Source organism: Phyllobates terribilis, unplaced genomic scaffold (genome assembly GCF_046119375.1).
Source record: "Phyllobates terribilis strain yellow unplaced genomic scaffold, ASM4611937v1 Scaffold_7__3_contigs__length_470593459, whole genome shotgun sequence".
Taxonomy (NCBI): Eukaryota; Metazoa; Chordata; class Amphibia; order Anura; family Dendrobatidae; genus Phyllobates; species Phyllobates terribilis.
The window spans coordinates 430802597-430830510 of NW_027362767.1; the positions used below are offsets into that span (position 1 = coordinate 430802597).

General features: G+C 49.4%; 1 protein-coding gene across 3 annotated transcripts; it reads right to left on the reverse strand.

Moving 5' to 3' along the window:
* Positions 1 to 173: 173 nt before the first annotated feature.
* On the reverse strand, positions 174 to 27855 carry MGAT1 (alpha-1,3-mannosyl-glycoprotein 2-beta-N-acetylglucosaminyltransferase). Of its 3 annotated transcripts, none has more exons than XM_073642037.1 (4): positions 27641 to 27855; positions 13391 to 13452; positions 4433 to 5325; positions 174 to 1452 (listed from the first exon to the last, which is right to left on the reverse strand). In XM_073642037.1, the coding sequence occupies exons 3-4, from the start codon at positions 5024 to 5026 to the stop codon at positions 700 to 702; spliced, it is 1347 nt and encodes a 448-aa protein (XP_073498138.1). In that variant the 5' UTR covers positions 5027 to 5325; positions 13391 to 13452; positions 27641 to 27855; the 3' UTR covers positions 174 to 699. The 3 variants fall into 3 exon arrangements, with proteins under 3 accessions (XP_073498138.1, XP_073498139.1, XP_073498137.1); XM_073642038.1 differs by having other exon boundaries at positions 13387 to 13452; XM_073642036.1 differs by lacking the exons at positions 13391 to 13452; positions 27641 to 27855 and adding an exon at positions 9716 to 9931.
* Positions 27856 to 27914: the final 59 nt, after the last annotated feature.

A 27914-nucleotide genomic window follows, 5' to 3' on the forward strand; every position in this document is an offset into this window, starting at 1 on the left:
ATGCCTGACGCTGCTGCGTTTGGGTCAGGAGATTCGCGCCAGGTCTGGGAAGTCAGTCCATACTCAGGCTTAGGCCAAGGCCACCGTATACAAAAAAAAAAAAAACAACAAATCCAAAAACTTACAATACAAGGCAATCAATAATACAGGAATACAGTTTAGGACACTTAGAATTATACATTCAAAACATTTTTTATAAGCAAAAAAAACAAAAACAACCACACACTGTATATGTGCAAAGACATCCATGTTGTAATTTGCCTCTAGGACTCAGACTCATTTGGCTGTAAAGGTCACTTTATTGAGGTGAATTAATAAAACGGAAGGAGACGTTGAGAGCGGTGGCTCCCCTCCGTTGCCAGGAACCATTGTTGGCGGAGGTGATCTCTTCCTGAGTGCGTAGCTGTGTAACCACAGCGAGGTCCCCAAACTGCTGGTCATCTTCATGACTGTCCGAAGTAGTTCCTCAAATCCTTCATAATACTTCTGCACCGCCCTTCATAAAAGCTAACGTATATGGTGGGTCGTTTTCCACCACATCTCACGCAAGCCATAAGCTTCTTAATGGTACATATTTCTCATAGTAAATAGCACCTAAGCATATTGGACCCTCTGAACCTCTCACAGAAAAAAAATAACCTTTTATTCCCTGTCTCACTTTTTTTTTTCTCCAAGTTTTCTCCTAAACTTGGAGAAACATTATGTCCATGATGGATCATATCCTCCCCAGTTTTGAGGAGGTGCCAAGAACACCCTCCTACCTCTATGAGTAAAAGAAATAACTCCCATGTAAGCTACACGGGCTACCCCTGACTTCAGGTCATCCATTACACCAAAGGCCCTGGCCAAAGCCTTAAAAGTATCTCTAGTTGTGTATTCCACCCTTACCGTCCTACCACCGGGCACTTGTCCTTGAAGAACTTCTTCTGCCCGAACTTTGGATGACCCATAAACTTGTTCCATAAACCAGGGATCATAGTTTTCTTTTAAGAGGTATGAAAGGTCTATTTTTGTGAAGGCCACTGGGTCCTGGTTCAGTTTGATGAATCTCAGATGCTGGTCAAAAAACTGACCCTGGCTGACGCCTTTCCTTCCAAATGTTCTGGTGCGAGGCAACTCCGGCCGTACACATGCCCTACCAAGTCTCTGCTCAGGCCGCCTGACCCAATCATCCCAAAAGGCTGCTGGCCACTTGACCTCAAGTTCTTCCCATAGCTCCCGAAGCAGCAGCCACCCAAGGCCTGAGAAAAAGTCAGAACGGTGAAGGATGGAGCTGCCCTTGGCTTCCACCAGAGCCTCCTTCCCATTATCATTCCAAGCAGAGATGCACCACAGTGTGGGATCCTTTAGTAGAAGGTAATATGTACTGAGGAAGTATTCGTAGAAATCTGGAGCCACTTCCAGATCATCTTCTACTACGATGACAGACTTGTAACCCATGACCTTAAAGATCTGAAAAAGAAAAATGCATTGTCACATATCATCCTCTCAAACGAAGTAGACCTCACCCCTGCTGAAGAGAATCTATAGAGACCCAACACTGGTGTTCAAGCACTCTGTGGTGAACACGTTATATTACCTACAGGCTGTATTATGCTCCAGAGCTTCATTCTCAACATTCCTGGTTTCAGAAGTGAAATCTTTGGGGACTTTGGTACTCCTATGATTCTGCATTACTACACTAATGTAGGAGAAAGATCACGTCCCTTAATTATTGAAGTTAAGCAAAACTGCTGGGTCTGTCAACAAGCATGTCTCCGAAAGCAATCAGCAGACTTGTGATTACTGCTCTGGAGTATAATGTCAGGACTGGAACAAAAGAAAGATTAAAATATTTATAAGAGTAATTAATCCCCAAATAGGAAAACGCTGCAGTACTCTTCTGGTGCTGAGATACAGTACAGGGCAAAAGTTTTAGGCAGGTGTTGAAAAGACGACGCAAAGAAAGAATACTAGAAAAAAAATATATAACAGAAGTGTTAATGCAAAGTGAACAAAGAAAACAGAAATCTAAATCTTCCCCCCAACATTTAGTTTGACCAATCAAGACAGCATCACACATCAATTCTTCTCGGTCACTTGTACACAGGTTATGAAGGATTTCGGCAGGAGGTTGTGCCAAACATCTTGGAGAACTGACCCCAGATCTTCTGTGTAGGAGGCTTGTGCAGATCCTTTGGTCTCTTCATTTGATCCCGGACAGACAGGATGATGTGAGATCAGGGATCTGTGGAGCCGGATCATCACCTCCAGGACTCCTCGATCTTAATGACATTGGCTGATGTTTGAGGTCATTGGCTCCAAATTTATTCTGCAGCGGGACAATCAGATGCCTATCTGATGGATAAGTATCCGCCTGGATTCTTCAACACTGAAGACACCAAGAAATGGGCAACATGACCTCAGCAGTCAGCCAAGGGAATATAGTGCAGCAGATGAGACAGTGCCATCAGCTCAGAACTGCCAGCATCTAGTAGGACCCAGCTACACACAACTACTGATTGCGGAAGTCTGGCCAGAAGTCGTCTTCATGTAAGAATTTCAGGCAAAAAAACAAACCTTCTACTTGAAAACGAGTGACTCAACTACGTATGAAAATATAGGAACCAGGGTGCCGAAAAAAAGTCAGCAGGAGCTCTGGACCGAGGAGTCACAATGTGAAATATTTGACTAACAAAAGGGCTGGACACACAAAATTGAGGGTCTACAGGAACCGTGCAGTAGGGCGGAGGACCCAGCCAGTTTGTGGCTGCATTTCAGCAAATGGAGTTGGAGGATTTGGTCAGGATTAAAGGTGTCCTCAATTCTGAGAAATACAGGAAGATACTTATTCATCATGTAATACCATCAGGAGAGTGTCTGATAGGCTTCAAATTAATTCTGTAGTCGGACAACAACCCCAAACATCCAGCCAATGTCATTAAGAACGAGGAGTCCTGGAAGTGATGATCCAGTGACAAACATCCCTGATCTCACATCATCCCGTCTGTCTGGGATCCCATGAAGAGAGAGAAGGATCTGCACAAGTCTCATACACAGAAGATCTGGGGTCAGTTCTCCAAGGTGTTTGGAATAAGCTCTTGCCGAGTCACTTCATAACCTATGGAACTGTAACTAGTAAAAGTGATGAAGGTAAAGGGCGACCATCAAATATTGATGGGATTTAGATTTCGCTTTTGTCCATTCATAACTTATTACTACTTCTATTTTTCAAAGTTTAAAGTCTAAAAAGTTTGCCCAGTGCTCTATAGGCAAATATAACATTTTTATTCTTTTAGATTATGCATTTTAATTACACTTTGATCATGGAAATGCATGAACGCGCCAGTCACTACAAGGCGACCACCCTCAGATGGAGTCCTTACAAATATGAAGGTGCACAGAACAATTACCCAGGCCCATAAAATAATATCTCAGTTTGGGAGGTGATCGCGATCTCTTTAGACTCTGAAAACCTCTTACCTGGGAATGGTGATAAATACAATGACCTTCCTACCCAGTTTTAGCAATGTGAGGAGCGAAACTAGCAATAGTGAAATTTCTGGCATCAATAGTACCTGGTGGGCTACACATTTTCAGGCATACTGGATTGTCAATGACAAAGTATACAAAGATCACCGTTAAGGATACAGCTAGGGGTCCGACCTCTGGGACCTCCACTAATCCCGAGAATGAAGGGCCAAGATGAGGTTTCAGAGCTGCTTTCCCTTCAGCCGCGCAGTAGTAGGTGGCTGGGACAGCCCTGTGCAGAAGACAAACTGTGAGGGGGAACACAACAGCCCCTCACTCCCAGGCTAGGTGGAAGGCAGACTACTAGCAATCATTAAAGGGGTTTTCTGACAAAAATTAAAATATAAAGACAAGTACAGATAGAAAAAATCTAAAATAATGAATAGTCACCCTCGCTAACCTCCTCGGCACCAATGTAGACTAGTCTAGTGGGATAGAAAGTGAGGACATCTGACCAGCGGAGCTTGTGATTGGTAGTGGTCCAGTAACTGGAACAGGACGTCAGAGGCACCTCCAATAATGCTCTATTACAGTCACATGACTGTGTCAGCCAATCACAAGCCTCAGTGGTCAAGCGACTGAAGAATGGTTACTGCTGGAGACCACCGGAGAGGTTGGCATTAGAGGCGGTGGAGTAAGCATTCCCACCATAGCTATGTGTTTGTTATTTATTTATTTTTTTAAGCCAGATAACTCCTTTAAGTGATGGCATATCCTAATGATATGCCACCACTTTAAGCATTGCTCTTCCAGATTTGAGGTCAGGTTATGGGTTGGGGAATGGAGCTGGTCAAAGAATTTTCTGTTGAACTATTGTGGTGCGAGGAAACTGTGGACTCACTGTACATGGGGGATATTGTGGTAAAGAAGCTGCGGCCTGGAAGGAGAAATACAAAGCTGCACGTACAATATACAGACGTACCTGGTTAAGCGCCCATCTATAGTGCCTGGAGATTTTATAGTAGCCCTGAAACTTTCTATGTTCTGGGGGAGCAGGCACCTCGGAGAGGTCAGGCTGACTGATGTGAGTGACGGCATCTCCGTAGGAATCAATAACTCTTGCAGTTTCGGCATGGCCGCAGTCCTGGCTTACAATGATGGGAAACTGCTCTGCCGAGGGCCGGTGCTTGAGCAGGGAGTCCAGGCACTTTCTCACTGAGGGCCGGTCACATGCTACGACGAGAACTGGAATGACTGTTGACTGCGAGTCAGAGGCCACAGGCGTTGGCGATGGAAGAGAGGCATTAAACAGCCGCTGAGGCAACTCAGGACCACGGGCAGCATTTGGCGGAGCGGGCCGGCGGTTAAGCAACCCGCTATAGTGGTGGATTTGCTGGAGAAGCCCCTTCTGTTTCTCTAATTCAGCTTCTGCTTCTTCAGCAAGTCGGATTACATGTGCCGTAAGGTCTAAAGCGTCGGGAGCCTTTGGACGGCTCATGAGGTAGAGTAGAAGAATGGCATTCCATGAAATAAACAGGGCCGCCCCCCAGGCCGCCACGCTAACCTTGCGCGGCATTCCCCTGGGGGGTCCCAGTATGTACTTAGATGGGCGAGCTCTGGAAGCAATGGACGTGCCGCTTTCAAGTCACGGAAGACTGAAGATTCGCTGTTTGACCCTTGTGTTTGGCGTTTTACAAATGCACCAGAGGTCCAAACAGTCGAGAAATGTTACACGTCTGTATCTTACGCAGAGAGGAGGCTACACAAAGCATCAAAGGGACATTTACAAAGGAAATGCTGAGGACATCCTCCACTTCTCAATGCCGCATGACCAGATGGATCCTCTTGAAACAAAGCAACCTGACATCCAAGGACCTGTAAAAGAGATAAGAGATCAGGACATAGATCTACTGGTAACTAGTCAGACAAGAATACAGGGGAGACATTCACGGCACCGCAGTTCTGTTTGTAAGGAGCCACTAAAACGGCCATCACCAGTGACTACCGGCCAAAATAGGTGGAGCAAGTTAGGGATGACATTACTAATCAGGTCACTCCAGAGTTTATGGCCAGTAATCCAAATAAGTAATCCAAGTAATCTGGGCTGTGACTAAGGTACGACGCACCTTCTGCCTCACATCTCAATGACCTACGCATTTCCTAGTAATTGTCCGGCCACATAATCCTCAGCACTGGGGACCGGTCCAGTTTATGGAGGCCCAGAGATGTTGCCATGAAAACTGACAATATACGCTCACGTCATGGGAATGTCATCCTGCAGCCACAATCCGGAATTACAGAGCGTGGAAATGAGTAAGGAGATTAATGCAGCGGTAATTGGCCGGCTCTGCAGTCAACGACCGCGGGCTTCCTAAACCGATGACATGTAAATCAGACACTTCAGTGATTAGTGGAAAAAAATACAAATTATGAACAAAAGTCAACAAGCAAAGAAGATAAAGTCACCCGGTAAAGGCTTCCGCATGGCATCTAATGACAGATATGTGCTAGAAACATAGCGCTTATTATAGGTATTTTATCTGACCGGGAAGATCAAAATGACTGCAAGTCAATCTATATTCATTCACTATCATTTGCATCTTACGACTTCAATTTTTTCACACAAATGATTGAACCTACGATCCATTGTTGGCTTGTCCTCTCCCCCAACTTCAATAAATCATCATTGGTTCGCTCATTGTCCTATCCCCCAACTTCAATAAATCATCATTGGTTCGCTCATTGTCCTATCCCCCAACTTCAATAAATCATCATTGGTTCGCTCATTGTCCTATCCCCCAACTTCAATAAATCATCATTGGTTCGCTCATTGTCCTATCCCCCAACTTCAATAAATCATCATTGGTTCGCTCATTGTCCTATCCCCCAACTTCAATAAATCATCATTGGTTGGCTCGTTGCCCTCTCCCCCACCCATTGTTGCCTTGTTCGCTGCATTCTCCTTCTCCATACATCATAATTGGTTCGCTCACTGCTCTCTCCGTTCCGCGGCCACCATTTGTTCGATTTTTTGCCCTCTTCCCCTCCTTTCACCATTGTCTTGATCGTTGGTCTCCTCCTCCCTTCACCATCACGGGTTCGATCACTGAGCTCTACCTTACCAATCATCTGTTTGATCGTTGGATTCTCTGCCTCCCTTACACATTTCTCGTTCGAACATCGGATTATCTCCCTTTTACCCATGAGGTTTCAGTCACTGATTTCTCAGATTCCATTACTGATCACTGTTTTCTCCCACCTCCCTTAGTCATCAGTGGTCTCCATCCCTCCCTTGCAGTTTACTTTGTTGTTGGTAGCACATACTATTTATATGACAGGATGTGCTGGCAACAAAATGACGCTTTTCATAGCTGCTGGTACGATTGTTGGCTTCTCCCCCCGTCCTCTAGATCATTGTTGGTAGCCTAGCTCCTGCTTATATGACACCATGTGCTGGTAAGAAAAAAAAAAAAACAATGATTTTTATGTCTGCATAAAAGATACGATTGACAACAACGGATCAAATTATAGTTTGTTGTTGGGATTGGTGGACATTATTACAGTAGGAAAGGATCAAAACCAAATGTTAGTGTAAGCCATTGCTCTGAGGATTATCGCCCAGTGGAGAAACAGCTGGGCGATAATCAGCTGAAACAGCAAATTTGGAAGAGTAGCCATCACTGAACTCCCCGACAAGAAGCCCTGTGATTACGTGACCTGGAGTTGGTGAAGATGAGGTTCTTTTGACGCTGGTTATAGTGGTTTCATCGGCCTGACTAGATCTATATTACTGCAACACCATCTACATTTGGTTACTGTCATATACATGTTACAACTTCAGCTTTTCAGCCTCATAACTGAACTTGCGATGAGTGAGGGAGGGAAGAAACCAACAACAGTTCGTAAGTTCCATCGTACCTCTTTTCCTGTACCTTACCAGTCGTAGGCCCGATCGTTGCCCTCTCCCCCTCCGGCCGTTGCCCTCTCCCCCTCCGGCCGTTGTTGTCCCGATCGTTGCCCTCTCCCCCTCCGGCCGTTGTTGTCCCGACTGTCGCCCTCTCCCCCTCTAGCTGTTGTCCCTATTTTCGTCCTCTCCCCCTCTAGCTGTTGTCCCGATTGTCGCCCTCTCCCCCTCTAGCCGATGTCCTCCCGATTGTCGCCTTCTCCCACTCTAGCCGATGTCCTCCCGATTGTCGCCCTCTCCCCTTCTAGCCGATGTCCTCCCCCACTCTAGCCGATGTCCTCCCGATTGTCGCCTTCTCTCTCTAGCCGATGTCCTCCCGATTGTCGCCCTCTCCCCCTCTAGCCGATGTCCTCCCGATTGTCGCCTTCTCCCTCTCTAGCCGATGTCCTCCCGATTGTCGCCTTCTCCCTCTCTAGCCGATGTCCTCCCGATTGTCGCCTTCTCCCTCTCTAGCCGATGTCCTCCCGATTGTCGCCTTCTCCCTCTCTAGCCGATGTCCTCCCGATTGTCGTCCTCTCCCTCTCTAGCCGATGTCCTCCCGATTGTCGCCTTCTCCCTCTCTAGCCGATGTCCTCCCGATTGTCGTCCTCTCCCTCTCTAGCCGATGTCCTCCCGATTGTCGCCTTCTCCCTCTCTAGCCGATGTCCTCCCGATTGTCGCCTTCTCCCTCTCTAGCAGTAGTCAGAACGTTCGTTGCCCTCTTCCCTTTCCAAGTATTAATTTCACTGTTGCTCTCCCCCTACATTACACATCATTGGTTTGATAGTTGGTTTCTCCTCCTCCCATTATTTTTGCATACAAGATGCCATGGCTGACAATAGGGCGGACTATCACTTGCCATTGGATTGCTGGACAAGATTATACTGGACTCCCCAACAAGAGGAGCTGGGATTCTCCGTATTATGATCTATTGGGTGGTTTTCGACGTCTGCCGAGCTGCGGTCTGGAAAGCTGCCAAACCAAACAGACAATTCCCTGCAAACAGGTGGTTCAAAAAAAAAAAGAAAGAAAGACGACCATGAAGACAACAACTATGTCAGGAGCAGCTCGGAGAAGGTAATGGAGTCTTACAAAGTAACCACGTTCCTCTAACAATCGAGTCATACGGAAAGTCTTCATCCTTTATGAAACAAGAACCAACTATGGCACAGCGAGCTCAGCCGCCGTATCTCAGCACCTGTCCGATTCCTGGCATTCTTGTCCTTGGGGACCGTTCCTCTACCCCTCCCCCACCTCAGATTAACGACTCTTTTAATAAGAGATTAAGCGTTTTAAATAGCAGGTTAACCAGATTAGAGAAGAGTAAAAGCAGCGGAGAGAGAAGCAGAAACCCAGGTGATCATGTGGTTAGGAAATAGGGAAGGGTCACGCTGCCATATGGAAGCGTGCGGAGACCAAGTCTAGCGGCCGCACCAGTCAGCAACCACGAAAACAGGAAACTGAGCAGGGAAGGTTATCGTCTCCATGACCTTAGGCAATCTGTGCCTCTCCAGAGGGCTAAGGAACTACAACTTTTACAAATTAGAAAAAAATATATATATATTCAAAGCAATAGAAGGCCACCGAAAATTGGCAACACCCGAGACCTAATCCAGCCGGGTGGAGGCAGCTCCTAACAAAGGGAACAAATCCTGCTGGTGGTAGTGTAAAGAATGGTGGACTTCTAGAATGACAGCCTCCAATAGGGGATGCTGGTAGTCCAAGACGATTAAATTAGTTTTCGATTTCGCCTTCTCCCCGACACAGCGCCACTCTTTTCCATAGGCAGTATCCGGTACTGCAGCTTTCGGGTGAATGAATACTTAATCAGGACAAACCTCAGCTTTAATACTTCTTCTTCCTTAATATCTAAAAATTGGAGGACTAAGCGGCCATTTATCTGTCGGCAGATCCCATCTAATGTCTGGGACCAGATTTGAGCAGCTCTGATAAAGTAAATCTCACAAATTCTACAATTTTGCCATCAAATGAGCAGATTTTTATTTCTTTTTTCCCCCTAAAATAAAAAAAGAAGACACTCTCTTGACCCGAAGACCCCCATAGAATAATGTCTCTGCCAGCTTTAACCCCGTCTTTCACAACTAGAGCCCCCTACACAGGAGGGTCCGCCAGGTTGAGGGGCATGCTTACATTATATGATAGTGACTGACAGATGTGGGCAGAGAGAGTACAGGCGAATCGAAGAAGAGAAAACTAAGAACTTCAAAAAGGGTTTAAATACAAGAAATTACTGGAGGATAAAGGAGAGCGAAGGAGAGAGTCAGCCAAGAAGGAAGAATAGAAAGTACGATATAATCCGACCTGTAGGTCTCAGTGATCGCTTCGTCGGAGGAACTTCTTTCACAACTTTCCAAACTTTTTCTCTTCTGGGCAGAGTCTCGCCCTCTTCCTTCCCTATTGCTGACTCTCACCCCTTGGCTGAGCTCTACTGCTGTCTCTTTCTCTCACGGACTGTCTGGCTTCTTCCTGCACTGCTCAGGAAGTCAGCTGAAAAAGCATTAGATTACAGGCAGTCACACATGAAAGAGACAGCCCCAAGAAGGCGGGTTCTCTCATTATCCACTCCAAGAGGGACACGCTCCAGCCTCAGTCACATGCAAGCAAAACTGCACAAACCGGGCGTGCAAAATTCACAGCATGTGTGTGGTGGAGCCCCCGGCCCCCCGCACCTATAGGACACCTTACTGGGTGATGCTACATGGAGGCAGTGGGGTCAGATAGCGGAGATCAGCCCGGCTTACATTACAGCTACACTTCTACATGTCCTGAGGGGAACACTTGTCCTATATTCACCAGTCTAGAAGAAAAGGGTTGAAACGTATCTGTGCTCCATCCGATCCCCCCTTAACCCACTACTTAGTGTCCGCCAATTACCTAAGGAGGCAAGAGACAGACCTTCCCACATACATTGGTCTGCAGCTTTCTAAGCTTTAGCAAAAAAAAAGTTTCAAAAAGGTGTTTTCAAGACTATTATATAGAAAAAAGGTCCAGAAAAATAAATATGCAATTAGCAAAAATAGTCACATATACTAAAATGCTACAAAAAGTCCAAAAAAAACACAGCGTGCATGGACTTATTCATATGGTGTGGAATCTAAAGTAACATTCAGCTGGAAAAAGATAGAACTTTTGTATTTTCATGCTGCCAGTTTGGGAAGTTACAAAAGTAGTATCTACTGATACTGGCCAGCTAAGATTGAGCAGACCGGCCCCTATTATAACCAGATTACTGTAGAGGAGCAGATCCGGCACCGCTCGTAGAACCGGATCAGTTCATGGATCATAAAAGGTACTGCTGTCAGGAGTCCTGGATGTACAGAGAGGACACTCCAACCCCAAACACCATGTTCGGACCATCCCTAATCACACCAGCACTGCTGTCAGGAGTCCTCGATGTACAGAGAGGACGCTCCTAAACCCCATGTCAGGACTAGCCCTAATCACAAAGGAACCGCTGTCAGGAGTGCTGGATATTTGGAGAGGATACTCCAACCCCTACCACCATGTTTGGATCAGCCCTAATCATACAGGCACTGTTGTCAGGAATCATGGATATCCAGAGGACACGCCCAACCCCAAACCCCATGTCCGCATCATCCCTGATCACAGAGGAACTGCTGTCAGGAGCCATGGATGTGCAGAGAGGATGCTCCCAACCCCAAACACGATGTCAGGACTAGTCCTAGTCACAGAGGCACTGCTGTCAGGAGTCATGGATGTTTGGAGGGGACACTCCCAACCCCAAACACCACATCAGCACCAGATCAGTAATAGCCCTAATCATAGAGGCACTGTTGTCAGGAGTCAGATATTCAGACATGACTCCCCCAACACCTTGTTAGGACAAGTTTTAGGCCAGTACACAAGCACTTAAAAGGATTTTCCTCTTTGCAGACTTTTGTACTGAAGTCCCGCACAGGTCCCGGCACTGCCGCTGCGCTCTGCGCACTCGGACTATGGAGAGTTTCCTCCCCGCCTCGCTATTGCTGCCAGTCCTGGAACAAGAGCAAAGTACAATCTGTGACCGACGTCTAAACAACTCTGCGCCTGGAGAACGCAGCTCGTAAATGGCAGCAGGCGGCTCTCTGGATCCGGTACTGCTGGTCTGGCCACCGCCCAAAGCCAGCTCAGTAACTGCACTAAAAATAAAGCGGACATTGCACAGGCCGCCACCGGAGCCACGAGGCGGCTCAGAGATCCCAACGCTGCATTGTTACACGGGGTTAACCCCTTCCCTCGTCAAGTGTCAGTCCTCACTGTGGTTCTGGCATTCTCATCATGAACCAGGAAGCTCAGGATGAGCAGACAGCACACACCCCAGCTGTATGACCAAGCATAAGTACACAATACACAGCTCCTCTGGGAGCCGAGGACCCCGAACATTTGCTCATATATATGCAGCTTTTTGGGGGGTGCTCTCACATGGTGGTGGCAACACTGAGGACACGTGAACAGTCCGACCAATCAATGGAAGAAGGAATAATGGACTCCCATCTGTACAGAGATCATTAACTCTCCGCACACCAGACCTGCGGAGGAATGGAGCGGCGCCCCCTGCAGGAATCACTCCCGTCACATGCAGCGTTTATACAGAGGTGAGAGGTCGCCTAGTCCATCAGGTCACTGATCCACGGCTCGTATAAAGCATAGAGGGGGCAGGCATCCGATTCATCGCTCCGTTTTATGGGCTCCGTATACAATGTACAACACCTGCTGCAAATCCCGGGGTGTCGGGAGGAAAAACGCTGCGGAAAATACGAAGATTTATTGTTGCGCCTGTATCTCCACTCAATAGTAGGAGTCAAATCTGCTGCAAAAACGCTGAAGGAAAAAGTAAGCAACGAGTGCAGGAGACTCCAGAGATCACATTCACTGTGCTGCTACTAGGAAATCAGTCAGGTTTATGGCAAATCTACACAGGAAAAACAGAACGTGTAGAGTCTCACTACAGAGATAGGAGGAAAGAACAGGTAACAACACAATCTTATGTATCTGTATACAGAGAGCTCCCCCTAGTGGTGGCTGCAGACAGGATCTTATCATGTATCTCTGTATACAGGGAGCTCCCCTTAGTGGTGGCTGCAGACAGAATCTTATCATGTATCTCTGTATACAGGGAGCTCCCCCTAGTGGTGGCTGCAGACAGGATCTTATCATGTATCTCTGTATACAGGGAGCTCCCCCTAGTGGTGGCTGCAGACAGGATCTTATCATGTATCTCTGTATACAGGGAGCTCCCCCTAGTGGTGGCTGCAGACAGAATCTTATTATGTATCTCTGTATACAGAGAGCTCCCTCTAGTGGTGGCTGCAGACAGGATCTTATCATGTATCTCTGTATACAGGGAGCTCCACCTAGTGGTGGCTGCAGACAGGATCTTATCATGTATCTCTGTATACAGGGAGCTCCCCCTAGTGGTGGCCGCAGACAGAATCTCATTATGTATCTCTGTATACAGGGAGCTTCCCCCTAGTGGTGGCTGCAGACAGAATCTTATCATGTATATATGTATACAGAGAGCTTCCCCTAGTGGTGGCTGCAGACAGAATCTTATTATGTATCTCTGTATACAGGGAGCTCCCCCTAGTGGTGGCTGCAGACAGGATCTTATCATGTATCTCTGTATACAGGGAGCTCCCCCTAGTGGTGGCCGCAGACAGAATCTCATTATGTATCTCTGTATACAGGGAGCTCCCCCTAGTGGTGGCTGCAGACAGAATCTTATCATGTATCTCTGTATACAGGGAGCTCCCCCTAGTGGTGGCTGCACACAGGATCTTATCATGTATCTCTGTATACAGGGAGCTCCCCCTAGTGGTGGCTGCAGACAGGATCTCATCATGTATCTCTGTATACAGGGAGCTCCCCCTAGTGGCTGCAGACAGAATCTCATCATGCATCTGTATACAAGGTGCTGGATATATATAGTATTTTATTTTTACACACACACATATTATATAGGACTGTCTCACTTGCCCCAGAGTGCCATTGCCGTTCCCGGGTCTCCAGTGATTTTGCTTCATTTTGATGTCATGTCTCTGTATAAATATATAAAAAAAGAAAAATGTCCATTAGAACAGTCACATATAGTACAAGTAAAAGCAGTGACAATTCATTGGACGTCACAGAAAATTAAAGGGATGCTCCACTTTTCAACATCACATCTTAAGTTTACAAAAAAGAATATATATATATTTACCAATCTCATAGTAATCCCCAGTTTTAGCAGGAATGATACTCCATTCACAGCCAGAGCTGCGCTCAGAGTCCTCCTGCCTTACGGTCACCAGACTGCAGTGCATGGTGGGGGCTCAAACAATAACTGCACAGTAAGGCATTGTCTGTCAGGGTGTGTGTGTGTGTGTGTGTGTGTGTGTGTGTGTGTGTGTGTGTGTGTGTGTGTGTGTGTTGCTCTGGATGTGACTAGAGCATAAAACCCACATTACTTTCATATCGGTGCAAGAAAATAAAATGACTTCAGTTTAGGTTGGAGATCCCCTTTAACGCCTTTTACTGGGTATTTATGTCGCCTTTGGCTACGCGAGTGCAGCAACAGATGTGAGCAGCGGAAGTCACTCAGTTCCGGAGAGGGAACAGTTCTCACTTCTGCAGATATTTCCGTCCACAGAAACAACCAGAACCGGTTCATCTTCTGTCACCACAAGTATCGTCAGAAGTGAGAACTCTGCAGCGGCACGAGGAGGCGGCGTGGATCCGGGGCATCACCAGCGGCTCGGGCAGTCAGTAATAATCAGATTTTATCATGGAGAGCGAGCACAGATACTCCGCACAGTACACCTGCATCCCTGCGCACTTGCCCCACGGCCCCTCCACAAAGCTTCCCGTGTCCTGGAAATAAGAACACTCCAGGTTTCGGCTAATTTGCAGCCCCCTGGATCTTCCCCAAGTGCTCGGTCAGGATTTGTCAAAACAAAGAACATTTTATATATGAATTATAACATTAAATAAGAGCTGGGAAAAATAAATAAATAAAAATAATCGGGGGAGAGGGGGTTGAGGACACGGGACAGGAGAGGATGCGTTTCTGTAGCAGTTTTATTACCCGAAAATGGGCAACAGAGAAATAGGGCCTGCAAAGACGTCCTCCTTCTCGTATGACCACCTTTAAAGGCGCAGCAGCAGAAAATCCTCTCTGGGGGGGTAGGGAGTGTCGGAATTATTGGGACCCGAACTGGACACAAAAGCTGGTGTTACTCCCCTGTCCTGGCTCCAGCGCCGGGACGACACCTGAGATCTCAGGAAGCAGAGCACCCCGCTTTTCCAGGAGCTAGCCTCGTCTTCCACTTCGACTCTGTACCTGACAATAACATTCGTGTCGGCTATCCTGTACTATTCCTGTGTGTAGCCGCGCTCCTGCAGCAAGGTATCACATGCCTACACATCTCTGCTGTCCCGGTACTAGCTGCACATGTGGCTCAATTGCATCTAGTGCTTCCAGCTCTGTTTGCCCATCTGCCGTCCTACATACCCTGCTGACCCCTTCTGCAAATCCATCTCTGCTGCATCGTCGCCTTCAGTCCGTGCTGCTCACCCTGACCAACAGTTTAGTGAAGCTCTCTCACTAGGAGAGCTGAATGGAGCAATAATATGTATGCATGGGCAGCACTCCTTTACTGCCTCTAGAGGTGGTAATTATGCATGCCCATTACTGTTCCCATAGGGCCACAGAAGTTAATAGCGGTGGTCATGCGAGCGCTCTACTGCTCCTGTCACACAGGAGATACTCTAATGTTGATCAATAAGCGATCACATAATTATCACCTATCTGAACGATCAATATCTCCTGTGGTTTTGTCTGAGCTTTCACTTCTGGGATGCAGATCTGTCGTTCGGGATGAAGCCACCGACGGCGACCAAAATGAATCAATATGGAAAAGCAAAAATGACAACAGATATCGCCATCGAGCGGCGAGTACCGCCAGGTATCACAAAAGGTAGAGACACCAGCTGGAAATGGAAGCAAATCTGACTTTCCAGCCACCCAATCCCTCTACAGTCCTGCTCATCGTTATTGGCCCCGTGAAGGGTAAGTACATAATGTGGAATATTTACTGAAGAAAAGGAATCAAGTGAAACAGTTTTCTGTATAGAGACTCGTGTTAAATGCAAAAGAGCAAATGATAAACAATAATTTACAACAAAAAACAATGGGAGGGAAAAATAGTAAAACCTAAAGCTGCTGTCACTGGTATTGTCACCCTTTACATTAATTTAGTATGGAAACACATTTTGACTCGCCTGTGGGAAATCACAAAAGATTAATTATCGGTGCCCATGTGACATGAATTAGCCAATGAACGATGACTTAAGTGTTTTAAAAAGCCACATGGTAGGTCCTGTTCCTTTGTCACAATGGTGAAGACAAAGGAGCTGTCTGAGGACATCAGAACTGCTATTAGCAAACACAAGACTTCCAAAGGCTATAAAGCCATCTCCAAAGACCTTGCTATCCTAGTTTCAACAGTGCACAATGTTATTGAGTAGTTTGCTAAACATGGAACCGTGAAGAACCTCCCTGGAGGTGGGGGAAAAGAGGAAAACTGACAAGAGATGTCTTCGAAGGTTGGTGCGAATGGTGGAAAAAACACCACGTCAAACATCCAAAGACCTGAAGGTCAACCTGGAACAGTCTGGGGTCATGGTTTCAACACCCCCGTAAGAAGATAACAGCGAAACGGCGTAGGAGTTCTGAGAGGCAAGTGCTGTTAATATGGTCAGTTTGTAGCGATTTTTACAGGGCACATTGACTGTTCCATGGCACTTTGCATATCTGTAAGCAGTTGTTTACGGTCTATTTAATGGAATGGGGTAGTGCAGACATTTTTCTTTTTAAATATAAGCACTTAATGATCACAGATTCAAATGTCTGACTCCCCACCCTGTAATTTATTTCATTATTATATTGATCGACTGAGTATAGCACTTTGCATTTGCACTTTGTCAAATCTGTTTACATTTGTCCATAATACTGGTCTAAATAGACATCATGTGAACAAGGTGGTTTAGTTTTTGTTATACAATTATGATGAATGTGATATGACCAAGCTATATATTGCATCTCTCTTTCCTGGATGTCCCCTGTCATATTTATATATTTTTCTGCTTTTTAATATAAATAATGAATAAAAATATACATTTTTAATTTAAAGTAGAGTCTCTGTCATCATATGGGTTTGAAATGAATAACCGCATGGGATTAAGTGTATAGTAAGTACCATACGCCGCACACTAAACCATGCAGAGCTTTATTGGCGAAGGCCAAGGAAGAAATCAATGCTGAGGAAGAGACATAAAAAGGAATGACTGATCTTTGTTAAAGAGTACCTTGACAAACCACAATCCTTCTGGGAAAATGCTCTGTGGGCAGATGAAACAAAAATAGAGCTTTTTGGCAATGCAAAGCAACAGTTTGTTTACAGACAGCGCAAGAAAGCTTAAAAGAAAAAGAACACCTTACCAACAGTTAAGCATGGTGAAGGATCCATAATGCTGTTGGGTTGCTTTGATGCGTCTGGTACTGGAGGCGTTGATCGTATCACAAGAATCGTGAAATCAGAGAATTATCAAGAGATTTTAGAGTGAAATGTCCGACCCAGTGTAAGAAAACTTGGTTTGAGTAGAAGATCATGGGTCCTCCAACAAGACAATGACCCAAAGCACACATCTAAAAGTACACAGGAATGGTTGAAAAAGAAAAAAAGTGGACTGTTTTAAAATGGCCAACAATGAGTCCTGACCTCAATCCCATTGAAAATCTTTGGGGTGAGCTGAAATCTGCCATTGGGAAAAAGATCAGTCCAAACATTCAAGAGCTCGAACAAACCGCAAAGGAAGATGGGAGAAAACTCCAGCTGAGAAGAGCAAGAAGCTTATAGATGGCTACAAGAAACGTCTGGAGGTTGTCAGCAACGCCAAAGGGTGTGCAACCAAGTATTAATTAGGGGGGCAACCAAGTATTAATTAGGGGGGCCTTCATTGCTGCACATGATGTTTATTCTGTTTCTTCTTTGAAATTGCAACATGGAAGATGAAAAGCAATGCTTTATTGTTGTATTACTTTGGACCACTAATTAAAAAATCCTGAGGATATAACTTTGGAACATTTCCATTTTTTCTGAAGATATTGTACAGTCTATGAAAAAAAATGAAGGGGTGCCAATAATGGGGAGCAGCACTGTAGATATTGACCACACTTAAGGTGTCTAGGATTAGAAAACATGGCGACTTTCTTATAGGAACAGCTTCATCCCCGTCCACTGCTGCAAAAACGATAACATTAACATGTCGGAGTTGTGGAAACACTCATTTACATGAAGGTGAATTAATCTTCACGAGGAGAGAGCAGAAAACGTAAAAGTGTAATAGTTGGTTTCAAAAGGAAAGCAGAATAAGCAAAGAGCAGCTACTACGCTTCCCTCTGAGTAGATATCAGCTAATCCATAAAATATTGATCAGAGGCGTTCCAGGTTCAGAAGCGGCATCTAGAGCGGCGATGTGCGGCTGCCACTGGGGAAGCAGAGGTGGCATCTAGAGCACTATGTGCGGCTGCCACTGGGGAAGCAGAGGAGGCATCTAGAGCGGCGATGTGCGGCTGCCACTGGGGAAGCAGAGGCGGCATCTAGAGAGGCGATGTGCGGCTGCCACTGGGGAAGCAGAGGCGGCATCTAGAGAGGCGATGTGCGGCTGCCACTGGGGAAGCAGAGGCGGCATCTAGAGAGGCGATGTGCGGCTGCCACTGGGGAAGCAGAGGTGGCATCTAGAGCACTATGTGCGGCTGCCACTGGGGAAGCAGAGGAGGCATCTAGAGCGGCGATGTGCGGCTGCCACTGGGGAAGCAGAGGCGGCATCTAGAGAGGCGATGTGCGGCTGCCACTGGGGAAGCAGAGGCGGCATCTAGAGAGGCGATGTGCGGCTGCCACTGGGGAAGCAGAGGCGGCATCTAGAGCACTATGTGCGGCTGCCACTGGGGAAGCAGAGGAGGCATCTAGAGCGGCGATGTGCGGCTGCCACTTGGGAAGCAGAGGCGGCATCTAGAGAGGCGATGTGCGGCTGCCACTGGGGAAGCAGAGGCGGCATCTAGAGAGGCGATGTGCGGCTGCCACTGGGGAAGCAGAGGCGGCATCTAGAGCCGCGATGTGCGGCTGCCACTTGGGAAGCAGAGGCGGCATCTAGAGAGGCGATGTGCGGCTGCCACTGGGGAAGCAGAGGCGGCATCTAGAGAGGCGATGTGCGGCTGCCACTGGGGAAGCAGAGGAGGCATCCAGAGCACTATGTGCGGCTGCCACTGGGGAAGCAGAGGAGGCATCTAGAGAGGCGATTTGCGGCTGCCACTGGGGAAGCAGAGGAGGCATCTAGAGAGGCGATGTGCGGCTGCCACTGGGGAAGCAGAGGAGGCATCCAGAGCACTATGTGCGGCTGCCACTGGGGAAGCAGAGGCGGCATCTAGAGCGGCGATGTGCGGCTGCCACTGGGGAAGCAGAGGCAGCATCTAGAGAGGCGATGTGCGGCTGCCACTGGGGAAGCAGAGGAGGCATCTAGAGCGGCGATGTGCGGCTGCCACTGGGGAAGCAGAGGAGGCATCCAGAGCACTATGTGCGGCTGCCACTGGGGAAGCAGAGGAGGCATCTAGAGCGGCGATGTGCGGCTGCCACTGGGGAAGCAGAGGCGGCATCTAGAGAGGCGATGTGCGGCTGCCACTGGGGAAGCAGAGGCGGCATCTAGAGAGGCGATGTGCGGCTGCCACTGGGGAAGCAGAGGCGGCATCTAGAGCACTATGTGCGGCTGCCACTGGGGAAGCAGAGGAGGCATCTAGAGCGGCGATGTGCGGCTGCCACTTGGGAAGCAGAGGCGGCATCTAGAGAGGCGATGTGCGGCTGCCACTGGGGAAGCAGAGGCGGCATCTAGAGAGGCGATGTGCGGCTGCCACTGGGGAAGCAGAGGCGGCATCTAGAGCCGCGATGTGCGGCTGCCACTTGGGAAGCAGAGGCGGCATCTAGAGAGGCGATGTGCGGCTGCCACTGGGGAAGCAGAGGCGGCATCTAGAGAGGCGATGTGCGGCTGCCACTGGGGAAGCAGAGGAGGCATCCAGAGCACTATGTGCGGCTGCCACTGGGGAAGCAGAGGAGGCATCTAGAGAGGCGATTTGCGGCTGCCACTGGGGAAGCAGAGGAGGCATCTAGAGAGGCGATGTGCGGCTGCCACTGGGGAAGCAGAGGAGGCATCCAGAGCACTATGTGCGGCTGCCACTGGGGAAGCAGAGGCGGCATCTAGAGCGGCGATGTGCGGCTGCCACTGGGGAAGCAGAGGCAGCATCTAGAGAGGCGATGTGCGGCTGCCACTGGGGAAGCAGAGGAGGCATCTAGAGCGGCGATGTGCGGCTGCCACTGGGGAAGCAGAGGAGGCATCCAGAGCACTATGTGCGGCTGCCACTGGGGAAGCAGAGGAGGCATCTAGAGCGGCGATGTGCGGCTGCCACTGGGGAAGCAGAGGCGGCATCTAGAGAGGCGATGTGCGGCTGCCACTGGGGAAGCAGAGGCGGCATCTAGAGAGGCGATGTGCGGCTGCCACTGGGGAAGCAGAGGCGGCATCTAGAGCACTATGTGCGGCTGCCACTGGGGAAGCAGAGGAGGCATCTAGAGCGGCGATGTGCGGCTGCCACTGGGGAAGCAGAGGCGGCATCTAGAGAGGCGATGTGCGGCTGCCACTGGGGAAGCAGAGGCGGCATCTAGAGAGGCGATGTGCGGCTGCCACTGGGGAAGCAGAGGCGGCATCTAGAGCCGCGATGTGCGGCTGCCACTTGGGAAGCAGAGGCGGCATCTAGAGCCGCGATGTGCGGCTGCCACTTGGGAAGCAGAGGCGGCATCTAGAGAGGCGATGTGCGGCTGCCACTGGGGAAGCAGAGGCGGCATCTAGAGAGGCGATGTGCGGCTGCCACTGGGGAAGCAGAGGCGGCATCTAGAGAGGCGATGTGCGGCTGCCACTGGGGAAGCAGAGGAGGCATCCAGAGCACTATGTGCGGCTGCCACTGGGGAAGCAGAGGAGGCATCTAGAGAGGCGATGTGCGGCTGCCACTGGGGAAGCAGAGGCAGCATCTAGAGAGGCGATGTGCGGCTGCCACTGGGGAAGCAGAGGCGGCATCTAGAGAGGCGATGTGCGGCTGCCACTGGGGAAGCAGAGGAGGCATCCAGAGCACTATGTGCGGCTGCCACTGGGGAAGCAGAGGAGGCATCTAGAGAGGCGATTTGCGGCTGCCACTGGGGAAGCAGAGGAGGCATCTAGAGAGGCGATGTGCGGCTGCCACTGGGGAAGCAGAGGAGGCATCTAGAGAGGCGATGTGCGGCTGCCACTGGGGAAGCAGAGGAGGCATCCAGAGCACTATGTGCGGCTGCCACTGGGGAAGCAGAGGAGGCATCTAGAGCGGCGATGTTCGGCTGCCACTGGGGAAGCAGAGGAGGCATCCAGAGCACTATGTGCGGCTGCCACTGGGGAAGCAGCGGAGGCATCTAGAGCGGCGATGTGCGGCCGCCACTGGGGAAGCAGCGGAGGCATCCAGAGCACTATGTGTGGCTGCCACTGGGGAAGCAGAGGAGGCATCTAGAGCGGCGATGTGCAGCTGCCACTGGGGAAGCAGAGGAGGCATCTAGAGCGGCGATGTGCGGCTGCCACTGGGGAAGCAGAGGAGACATTTAGAGCGGCGATGTGCGGCTGCCACTGGGGAAGCAGAGGAGGCATCTAGAGCGGCGATGTGCGGCTGCCACAGGGGAAGCAGAGGCGGCATCTAGAGCAGCGATGTTTCCTGCCATTCTTGTGGGTTCACACAAGGATGGAGACACTGTACCAAGAGGAAATACCAGAATGAATTGTGCAGAGCTGCTCTGAACTCGAAAGCTGGGACCTACAGGTGCTTCTCACAAAATTAGAATATCATCTAAAAGTTAATTTATTTCAGTTCTTCAATACAAGAAGTTAAAGTCATGTATTATATAGAGTCATTACACATAGAGGGATCTATTTCACGTGTTTATTTCTGTTAATGTTGATGATTATGGCTTACAGCCAATGAAAACACAAAAGTCATTATCTCAGTAAATTAGAATACTTTATAACAACAGCTTGAAAAACGATTTTAAAATCCAAAACGTTATCCTACTGAAATGTATATTCAGTAAATGCCCTCAATACTTAGTCGGGCTCCTTGTGCGTCAATTACTGCATCAATGCGGCAATGTGGCATGGAGGGATCAGCCTGTAGCTGCTGAGGGGTTATGGAAGCCCAGGTGGCTTTGATAGCCGCCTTCAGCTCGTCTGCATTGTTGGGTCTGGGGTCTCTCATCTTCCTCTTGACAATACCCCATAGATTATCTGACCAATCAAGCACAGTGATACTGTTGTGTGTAAACCAGGTATTGGTACTTTTGGTCGTGTGGACAGGGGCCAAGTCCTGCTGGAGAATGACATTTCCATCTCCATAAAGCTTGTCGGCAGAGGGAAGCATGAAGGGCTGTAAAATGTCCTGGTAGACGGCTGCACTGACTTTGGTCTTGATAAAACACAGTGGACCTACACCAGCAGATGACATGGCTCCCCAAACCATCACTGATTGTGGAGACTTCACACGAGACCTCCAGCAGCTTGGATTGTGGCCTCTCCACTCTTCCTCCAAACTCTGGGACCTTGATTTCCAAATTATATGCAAAATTTACTTTCATCTGAAAACAACACCTTGGACCACTGAGAACAGTCCAGGTGTTCTTCTCCTTGGCCCAGGTAAGACGCTTCTGCCGTTGTCTATTGGTGATGAGTGGCTTGACACAAGGAATGTGACACTTGTAGCCCATGTCCTGGATACGTCTGTGAGTGGTGGCTCTTCAAGCAATGACTCCAGCAGCAGTCCACTCCTTGTGAATCTCCCCCAAACTTTTGAATGGCCTTTTCTTAACCATCCTTTCAAGCCTGCGGTTATCCCGGTTGCTTGTGCACCTTTTTCTACCACACTTTTTCCTTCCACTCAACTTTCCATTAATCTGCTTGGATACAGCACTCTGTGAACAGCCAGCTTCTTTACCAATGACTTTTTGTTGCTTACCCTTCTAGAGTATGTCAATGACTGCCTTCTGGACATCTGTTAAGTCAGCCGTCTTCCCCATGATTGTGGAGCCTTCTGAAACGGACTAAGGGGCCTTTTTAAATGCTTAGGAAGCCTTTGCAGGTATTTTTTGTTAATTATTTAAGTTTACTGAGATAATGACTTTTGTGTTTTCATTGGCTGTAAGCCATAACCATCAACATTAACAGAAATAAACACGTGAAATAGACCCCTCTATGCGCAATGACTCTATATAATAGACCCCTCTGTCCGCAATGACTCTATATAATAGACCCCTCTGTGCGCAATGACTCTATATAATAGACCCCTCTGTGCGCAATGACTCTATATAATAGACCCCTCTGTGCGCAATGACTCTATATCATAGACCCCTCTGTGCGCAATGACTCTATATCATAGACCCCTCTGTGCGCAATGACTCTATATCATAGACCCCTCTGTGCGCAATGACTCTATATCGTAGACCCCTCTGTGCGCAATGACTCTATATCATAGACCCCTCTGTGCGCAATGACTCTATATCATAGACCCCTCTGTGCGCAATGACTCTATATCATAGACCCCTCTGTGCGCAATGACTCTATATCATAGACCCCTCTGTGCGCAATGACTCTATATCATAGACCCCTCTGTGCGCAATGACTCTATATCATAGATCCCTCTGTGCGTAATGACTCTATCATAGATCCCTCTGTGCGTAATGACTCTATATAATAGATCCCTCTGTGCGTAATGACTCTATATAATAGATCCCTCTGTGCGCAATGACTCTATATAATAGATCCCTCTGTGCGCAATGACTATATAATAGATCCCTCTGTGCGTAATGACTATATAATAGATCCCTCTGTGCGTAATGACTCTATATAATAGATCCCTCTGTGCGTAATGACTATATAATAGATCCCTCTGTGCGCAATGACTCTATATAATAGATCCCTCTGTGCACAATGACTATATAATAGATCCCTCTGTGCGCAATGACTCTATATAATAGATCCCTCTGTGCGTAATGACTCTATATAATAGATCCCTCTGTGCGTAATGACTCTATATAATAGATCCCTCTGTGTGTAATGACTCTATATAATAGATCCCTCTGTGTGTAATGACTCTATATAATAGATCCCTCTGTGTGTAATGACTCTATATAATAGATCCCTCTGTGTGTAATGACTCTATATAATAGATCCCTGTGTGTAATGACTCTATATAATAGATCCCTCTGTGTGTAATGACTATATAATACAGTAGATCGCTGTCTGTAATGGCTCTATATAATATAGGAGCTTCACTTTTTGTATTGAAGAACTGAAATAAATTAACTTTTTGATGATATTCTAATTTTGTGAGAAGCACTTGTAACTCACTTTCCATCCGGGGCACCTCGCGGGCGAGGAGAGATATCTGAGGGAACGATTTATATATTTTGGAGACACTTCTAACCCTTTCTCCAATACTCTGAGGCTTCTGCCTGGCAGCGGCTCCTCGCAGCCCGTGGGAGGGTTTGCTGCCCTGTACAAGCTGCAATGTGCCATAAGCTGCGTCTCTGCGCGGTCTGTCGCGGTTCCCTCGGATATAGGGAGAAGGAAGAATATTTCAGATAAGTCCGTATGTGATGGATAATCGACAGAACAGGGGATACAGGAATGATCGCGGGGGGTCTTAAACTCCCACGTGAATGGCGCGATCGTGCACGTGTGACCATTGTCTATTCACCGTCCATGGGAGCCAGACCCTCATAGATCCAGAAGTGAAGGCAGCAGTGGTCGGGCATCTTCACTCCTACTCCAGTCACACAGGGGCCATTGACCTCTATTCCCATCATCAGGGGGTCTCATCATGCAAGGGGAGATCATGTCGAGATCACCCATACTATGGACAGGTGATAAATGTTTGGGACCACCACATTAAGCATCTGATGGGTGATTAGATCCCTTTGTATTACACCCCTGAAGTATTTATAGGCAAAGACAGCAAATGTGATGTGAACAGAGCCAAAAGTGACAAAAAGAGATGAAGGGAGAAGTCTGGGCTCTTTCTTCACATTGCTTGGACCATCCCTTTATACACAAGTCCGTAACCCCCAGCAGTGTGAGCCGTGCCCCATGGATGCCCGCTGCTTGGACTGGTTTTCCTCAGCGGCACATTTCTTGAGATCTGGTACGTAGACGCCGCTGCCACCTGCAATCTCTGCTGACCACATGAGGAGTTCAGAGGAGCAGCAATGTAGCATCCAGACCCGGGAGCATTACTAGCCAGGACTATCACCCCCCCCCCATCAGACCACAGGGAGGATTACTAGCCAGGACTATCACCCCCATCAGACCAGCGAGTTATTCATATCCAAGACCATCACCCCCATCAGATCACAGGGAGGATTACCAGCCAGGACCATCACCCCCATCAAATCACAGGGAGAATTACCAGCCAGGACCATCACCCCCATCAGATCACAGGGAGGATTACCAGCCAGGACCATCACCCCCATCAGATCACAGGGAGGATTACCAGCCAGGACCATCACCCCCATCAGATCACAGGGAGGATTACCAGCCAGGACCATCACCCCCATCAGACCACAGGGAGGATTACCAGCCAGGACCATCACCCCCATCAGACCACAGGGAGGATTACCAGCCAGGACCATCACCCCCATCAGACCACAGGGAGGATTACCAGCCAGGACCATCACCCCCATCAGACCACAGGGAGGATTACCAGCCAGGACCATCACCCCCATCAGATCACAGGGAGGATTACCAGCCAGGGCCATCACCCCCATCAGACCACAGGGAGGATTACCAGCCAGGACCATCACCCCCATCAGACCACAGGGAGGATTACCAGCCAGGACCATCACCCCCATCAGATCACAGGGAGGATTACCAGCCAGGACCATCACCCCCATCAGATCACAGGGAGGATTACCAGCCAGGACCATCACCCCCATCAGACCACAGGGAGGATTACCAGCCAGGACCATCACCCCCATCAGACCACAGGGAGGATTACCAGCCAGGACCAGCTGATCAGTACCAGCGGGGGGCGCTCTTAGATCAGTGTTGGCAGGAGGGGAGAGGTCTGGGCCCAGGAGGGTTGATGCTCCATCCACAGATAATGCTCTGGTTTTGTTCCTCAAACAATCACTAATTATTAACCCCTTAAGACGGTTTGTCACAATGTATCAGTGCAGGTAAAACGTATCGTTCTAGAGTCCAGGCAGTGGCTCACTGAGGATTGTCCTGACTGGATACATTATAACAAACCCTCAGCTGTGAGACATAATGGAGGACAGGATCTCCACCTATGGATGTAGCGATGCTTCCAGTCGCTGACAGCAGCAGAGATCTTGAGAAATGGCGATGAAGTCAAACAAATAAGTTAGAAACTTTCAGTTTCTGGAAACATTACACAACGATCACCTGGATATCACAGCCCCCCAGAGGTCGCCCCCCCACTGACCATGAAGTGACGGCGCGTCCGAGAGATGGGAGAACGTACGGCCATGGAAATCCTCCTGTAATAAGCGGGACGGAGCTGCAGTACCCGGGACAGACATCGCCAAATGAGCGGCGCTGCGCCTGGCAAACCATGAAGGGGGCACCAAGACCCCGACCAATGAGATGTTCTAATGTAATGACAACCTGCTACGTATCACCATTATAGGATGGGTTCTCTACCGTAAGAGCAGCGACAGTACAGAGGGAGAACAACCCGCAGCCCCCACAGCTGGACAAAAAGAACTCCGCACTGAACCCCCTCCCCACCAACCATCAACAGCTCCGTACTGAGCCCCCCCCACCATCAACGGCTCCACACTGGGGGCCCCCCCCGCCATCAACGGCTCCACACTGGGGGCCCCCCCCGCCATCAACGGCTCCACACTGAGGGCCCCCCCCGCCATCAACGGCTCCGCACTGAGGCCCCCCCCCGCCATCAACGGCTCTGCACTGAGGCCCCCCCCCGCCATCAACGGCTCTGCACTGAGGCCCCCCCCCGCCATCAACGGCTCTGCACTGAGGCCACCCCCCACCATCAACGGCTCTGCACTGAGGGCCCCCCCCGCCATCAACGGCTCCGCACTGAGGGCCCCCCCCCGCCTTCAACGGCTCCGCACTGAGGGCCCCCCCCCGCCATCAACGGCTCCGCACTGAGGGCCCCCCCCCGCCATCAACGGCTCCGCACTGAGGGCCCCCCCCCGCCATCAACGGCTCCGCACTGAGGGCCCCCCCCCGCCATCAACGGCTCCGCACTGAGGGCCCCCCCGCCATCAACGGCTCCGCACTGAGGGCCCCCCCCCCCGCCATCAACGGCTCCGCACTGAGGGCCCCCCCCCGCCATCAACGGCTCCGCACTGAGGGCCCCCCCCGCCATCAACGGCTCCGCACTGAGGGCCCCCCCCCGCCATCAACGGCTCCGCACTGAGGGCCCCCCCCGCCATCAACGGCTCTGCACTGAGGGCCCCCCCCGCCATCAACGGCTCCGCACTGAGCCCCCATAAGCCGCAGGCAGCACATGTGCGTTGCTGTACGTTGGCGGTAAGGACCAGTACAGGGATGAGGACGCGGAGCTGCTTACAGGAGGACGGCGGTGACTGAGTCTCCAAGACAACGGCCGAGATCAGAGATGACTCCGATCCTGGACATTTCACCCCTCAGAACCCGCAGTCTGCAGTCAGGGGGGCACAAGAGGCGCAGAAGGTGTCTGTAGTGAGGGGGGTCCCAGGAGGAGTCAGTATGAGGCAGAGCCCCCCGGACCCTCCATCACTGTCTTGGGCAAAAATCAGCACAAAAAGGGCAGAACCCCAGAAGGGCGTATCCGGGGAGCAGAGACCCTGCAGACGTTGTGCCCCCAATGTGAGGACTGTACAGGGGGCAGCACTGACCTGCAGGACACACTGAGGCAGCTCTGGGGGCTACTGGGACTTGTAGTGCACCAGAGGACAGCAGACCCCCACTCACCACAGCCCCTGCAGCCCCTCAGCAGCAGCTCTGCCCCCCACAGCTCAGGGTCTGGGGTGAACGTCATATACAAGACACAGATGACGTCAATAAACACCACAAAGTCAGAGATAGCGTGACGTCAGAGTCACCTACCCCGGGGTCACGTGGTGCCTTCCCCTGCCTCAGGCTCCTGGCGCTTCTCTCTCTTTTGCCTTCTCTCTACCTCTCCCTCCTCCCCCTTGTCATTTCAACTTCCGCCGGAAGCTGCTACCAGGACGCTGTCGCTATGGCAACGGGTGCTTCGATTCCCTCTCGCAAGACGGCGACCGAGGACTCAGTGCGGGGGACTTGGCGGAGGGATATGTGGTATCTGTAGTTAGTAAAACGCGGATTTATCCGTGCACATGAAAGGCAATTAGACTGGAGC

Bases quoted from the DNA above. Each gene is read 5' to 3' on its own strand.
- MGAT1 (XM_073642037.1), bottom strand. From the start codon at position 5,026: ATGCCGCGCAAGGTTAGCGTGGCGGCCTGGGGGGCGGCCCTGTTTATT. The intron at 1,453-4,432 runs GTACGTCTGTAT...TTTCTTTTTCAG, and splicing joins ATAGATGGGCGCTTAACCAG to ATCTTTAAGGTCATGGGTTA.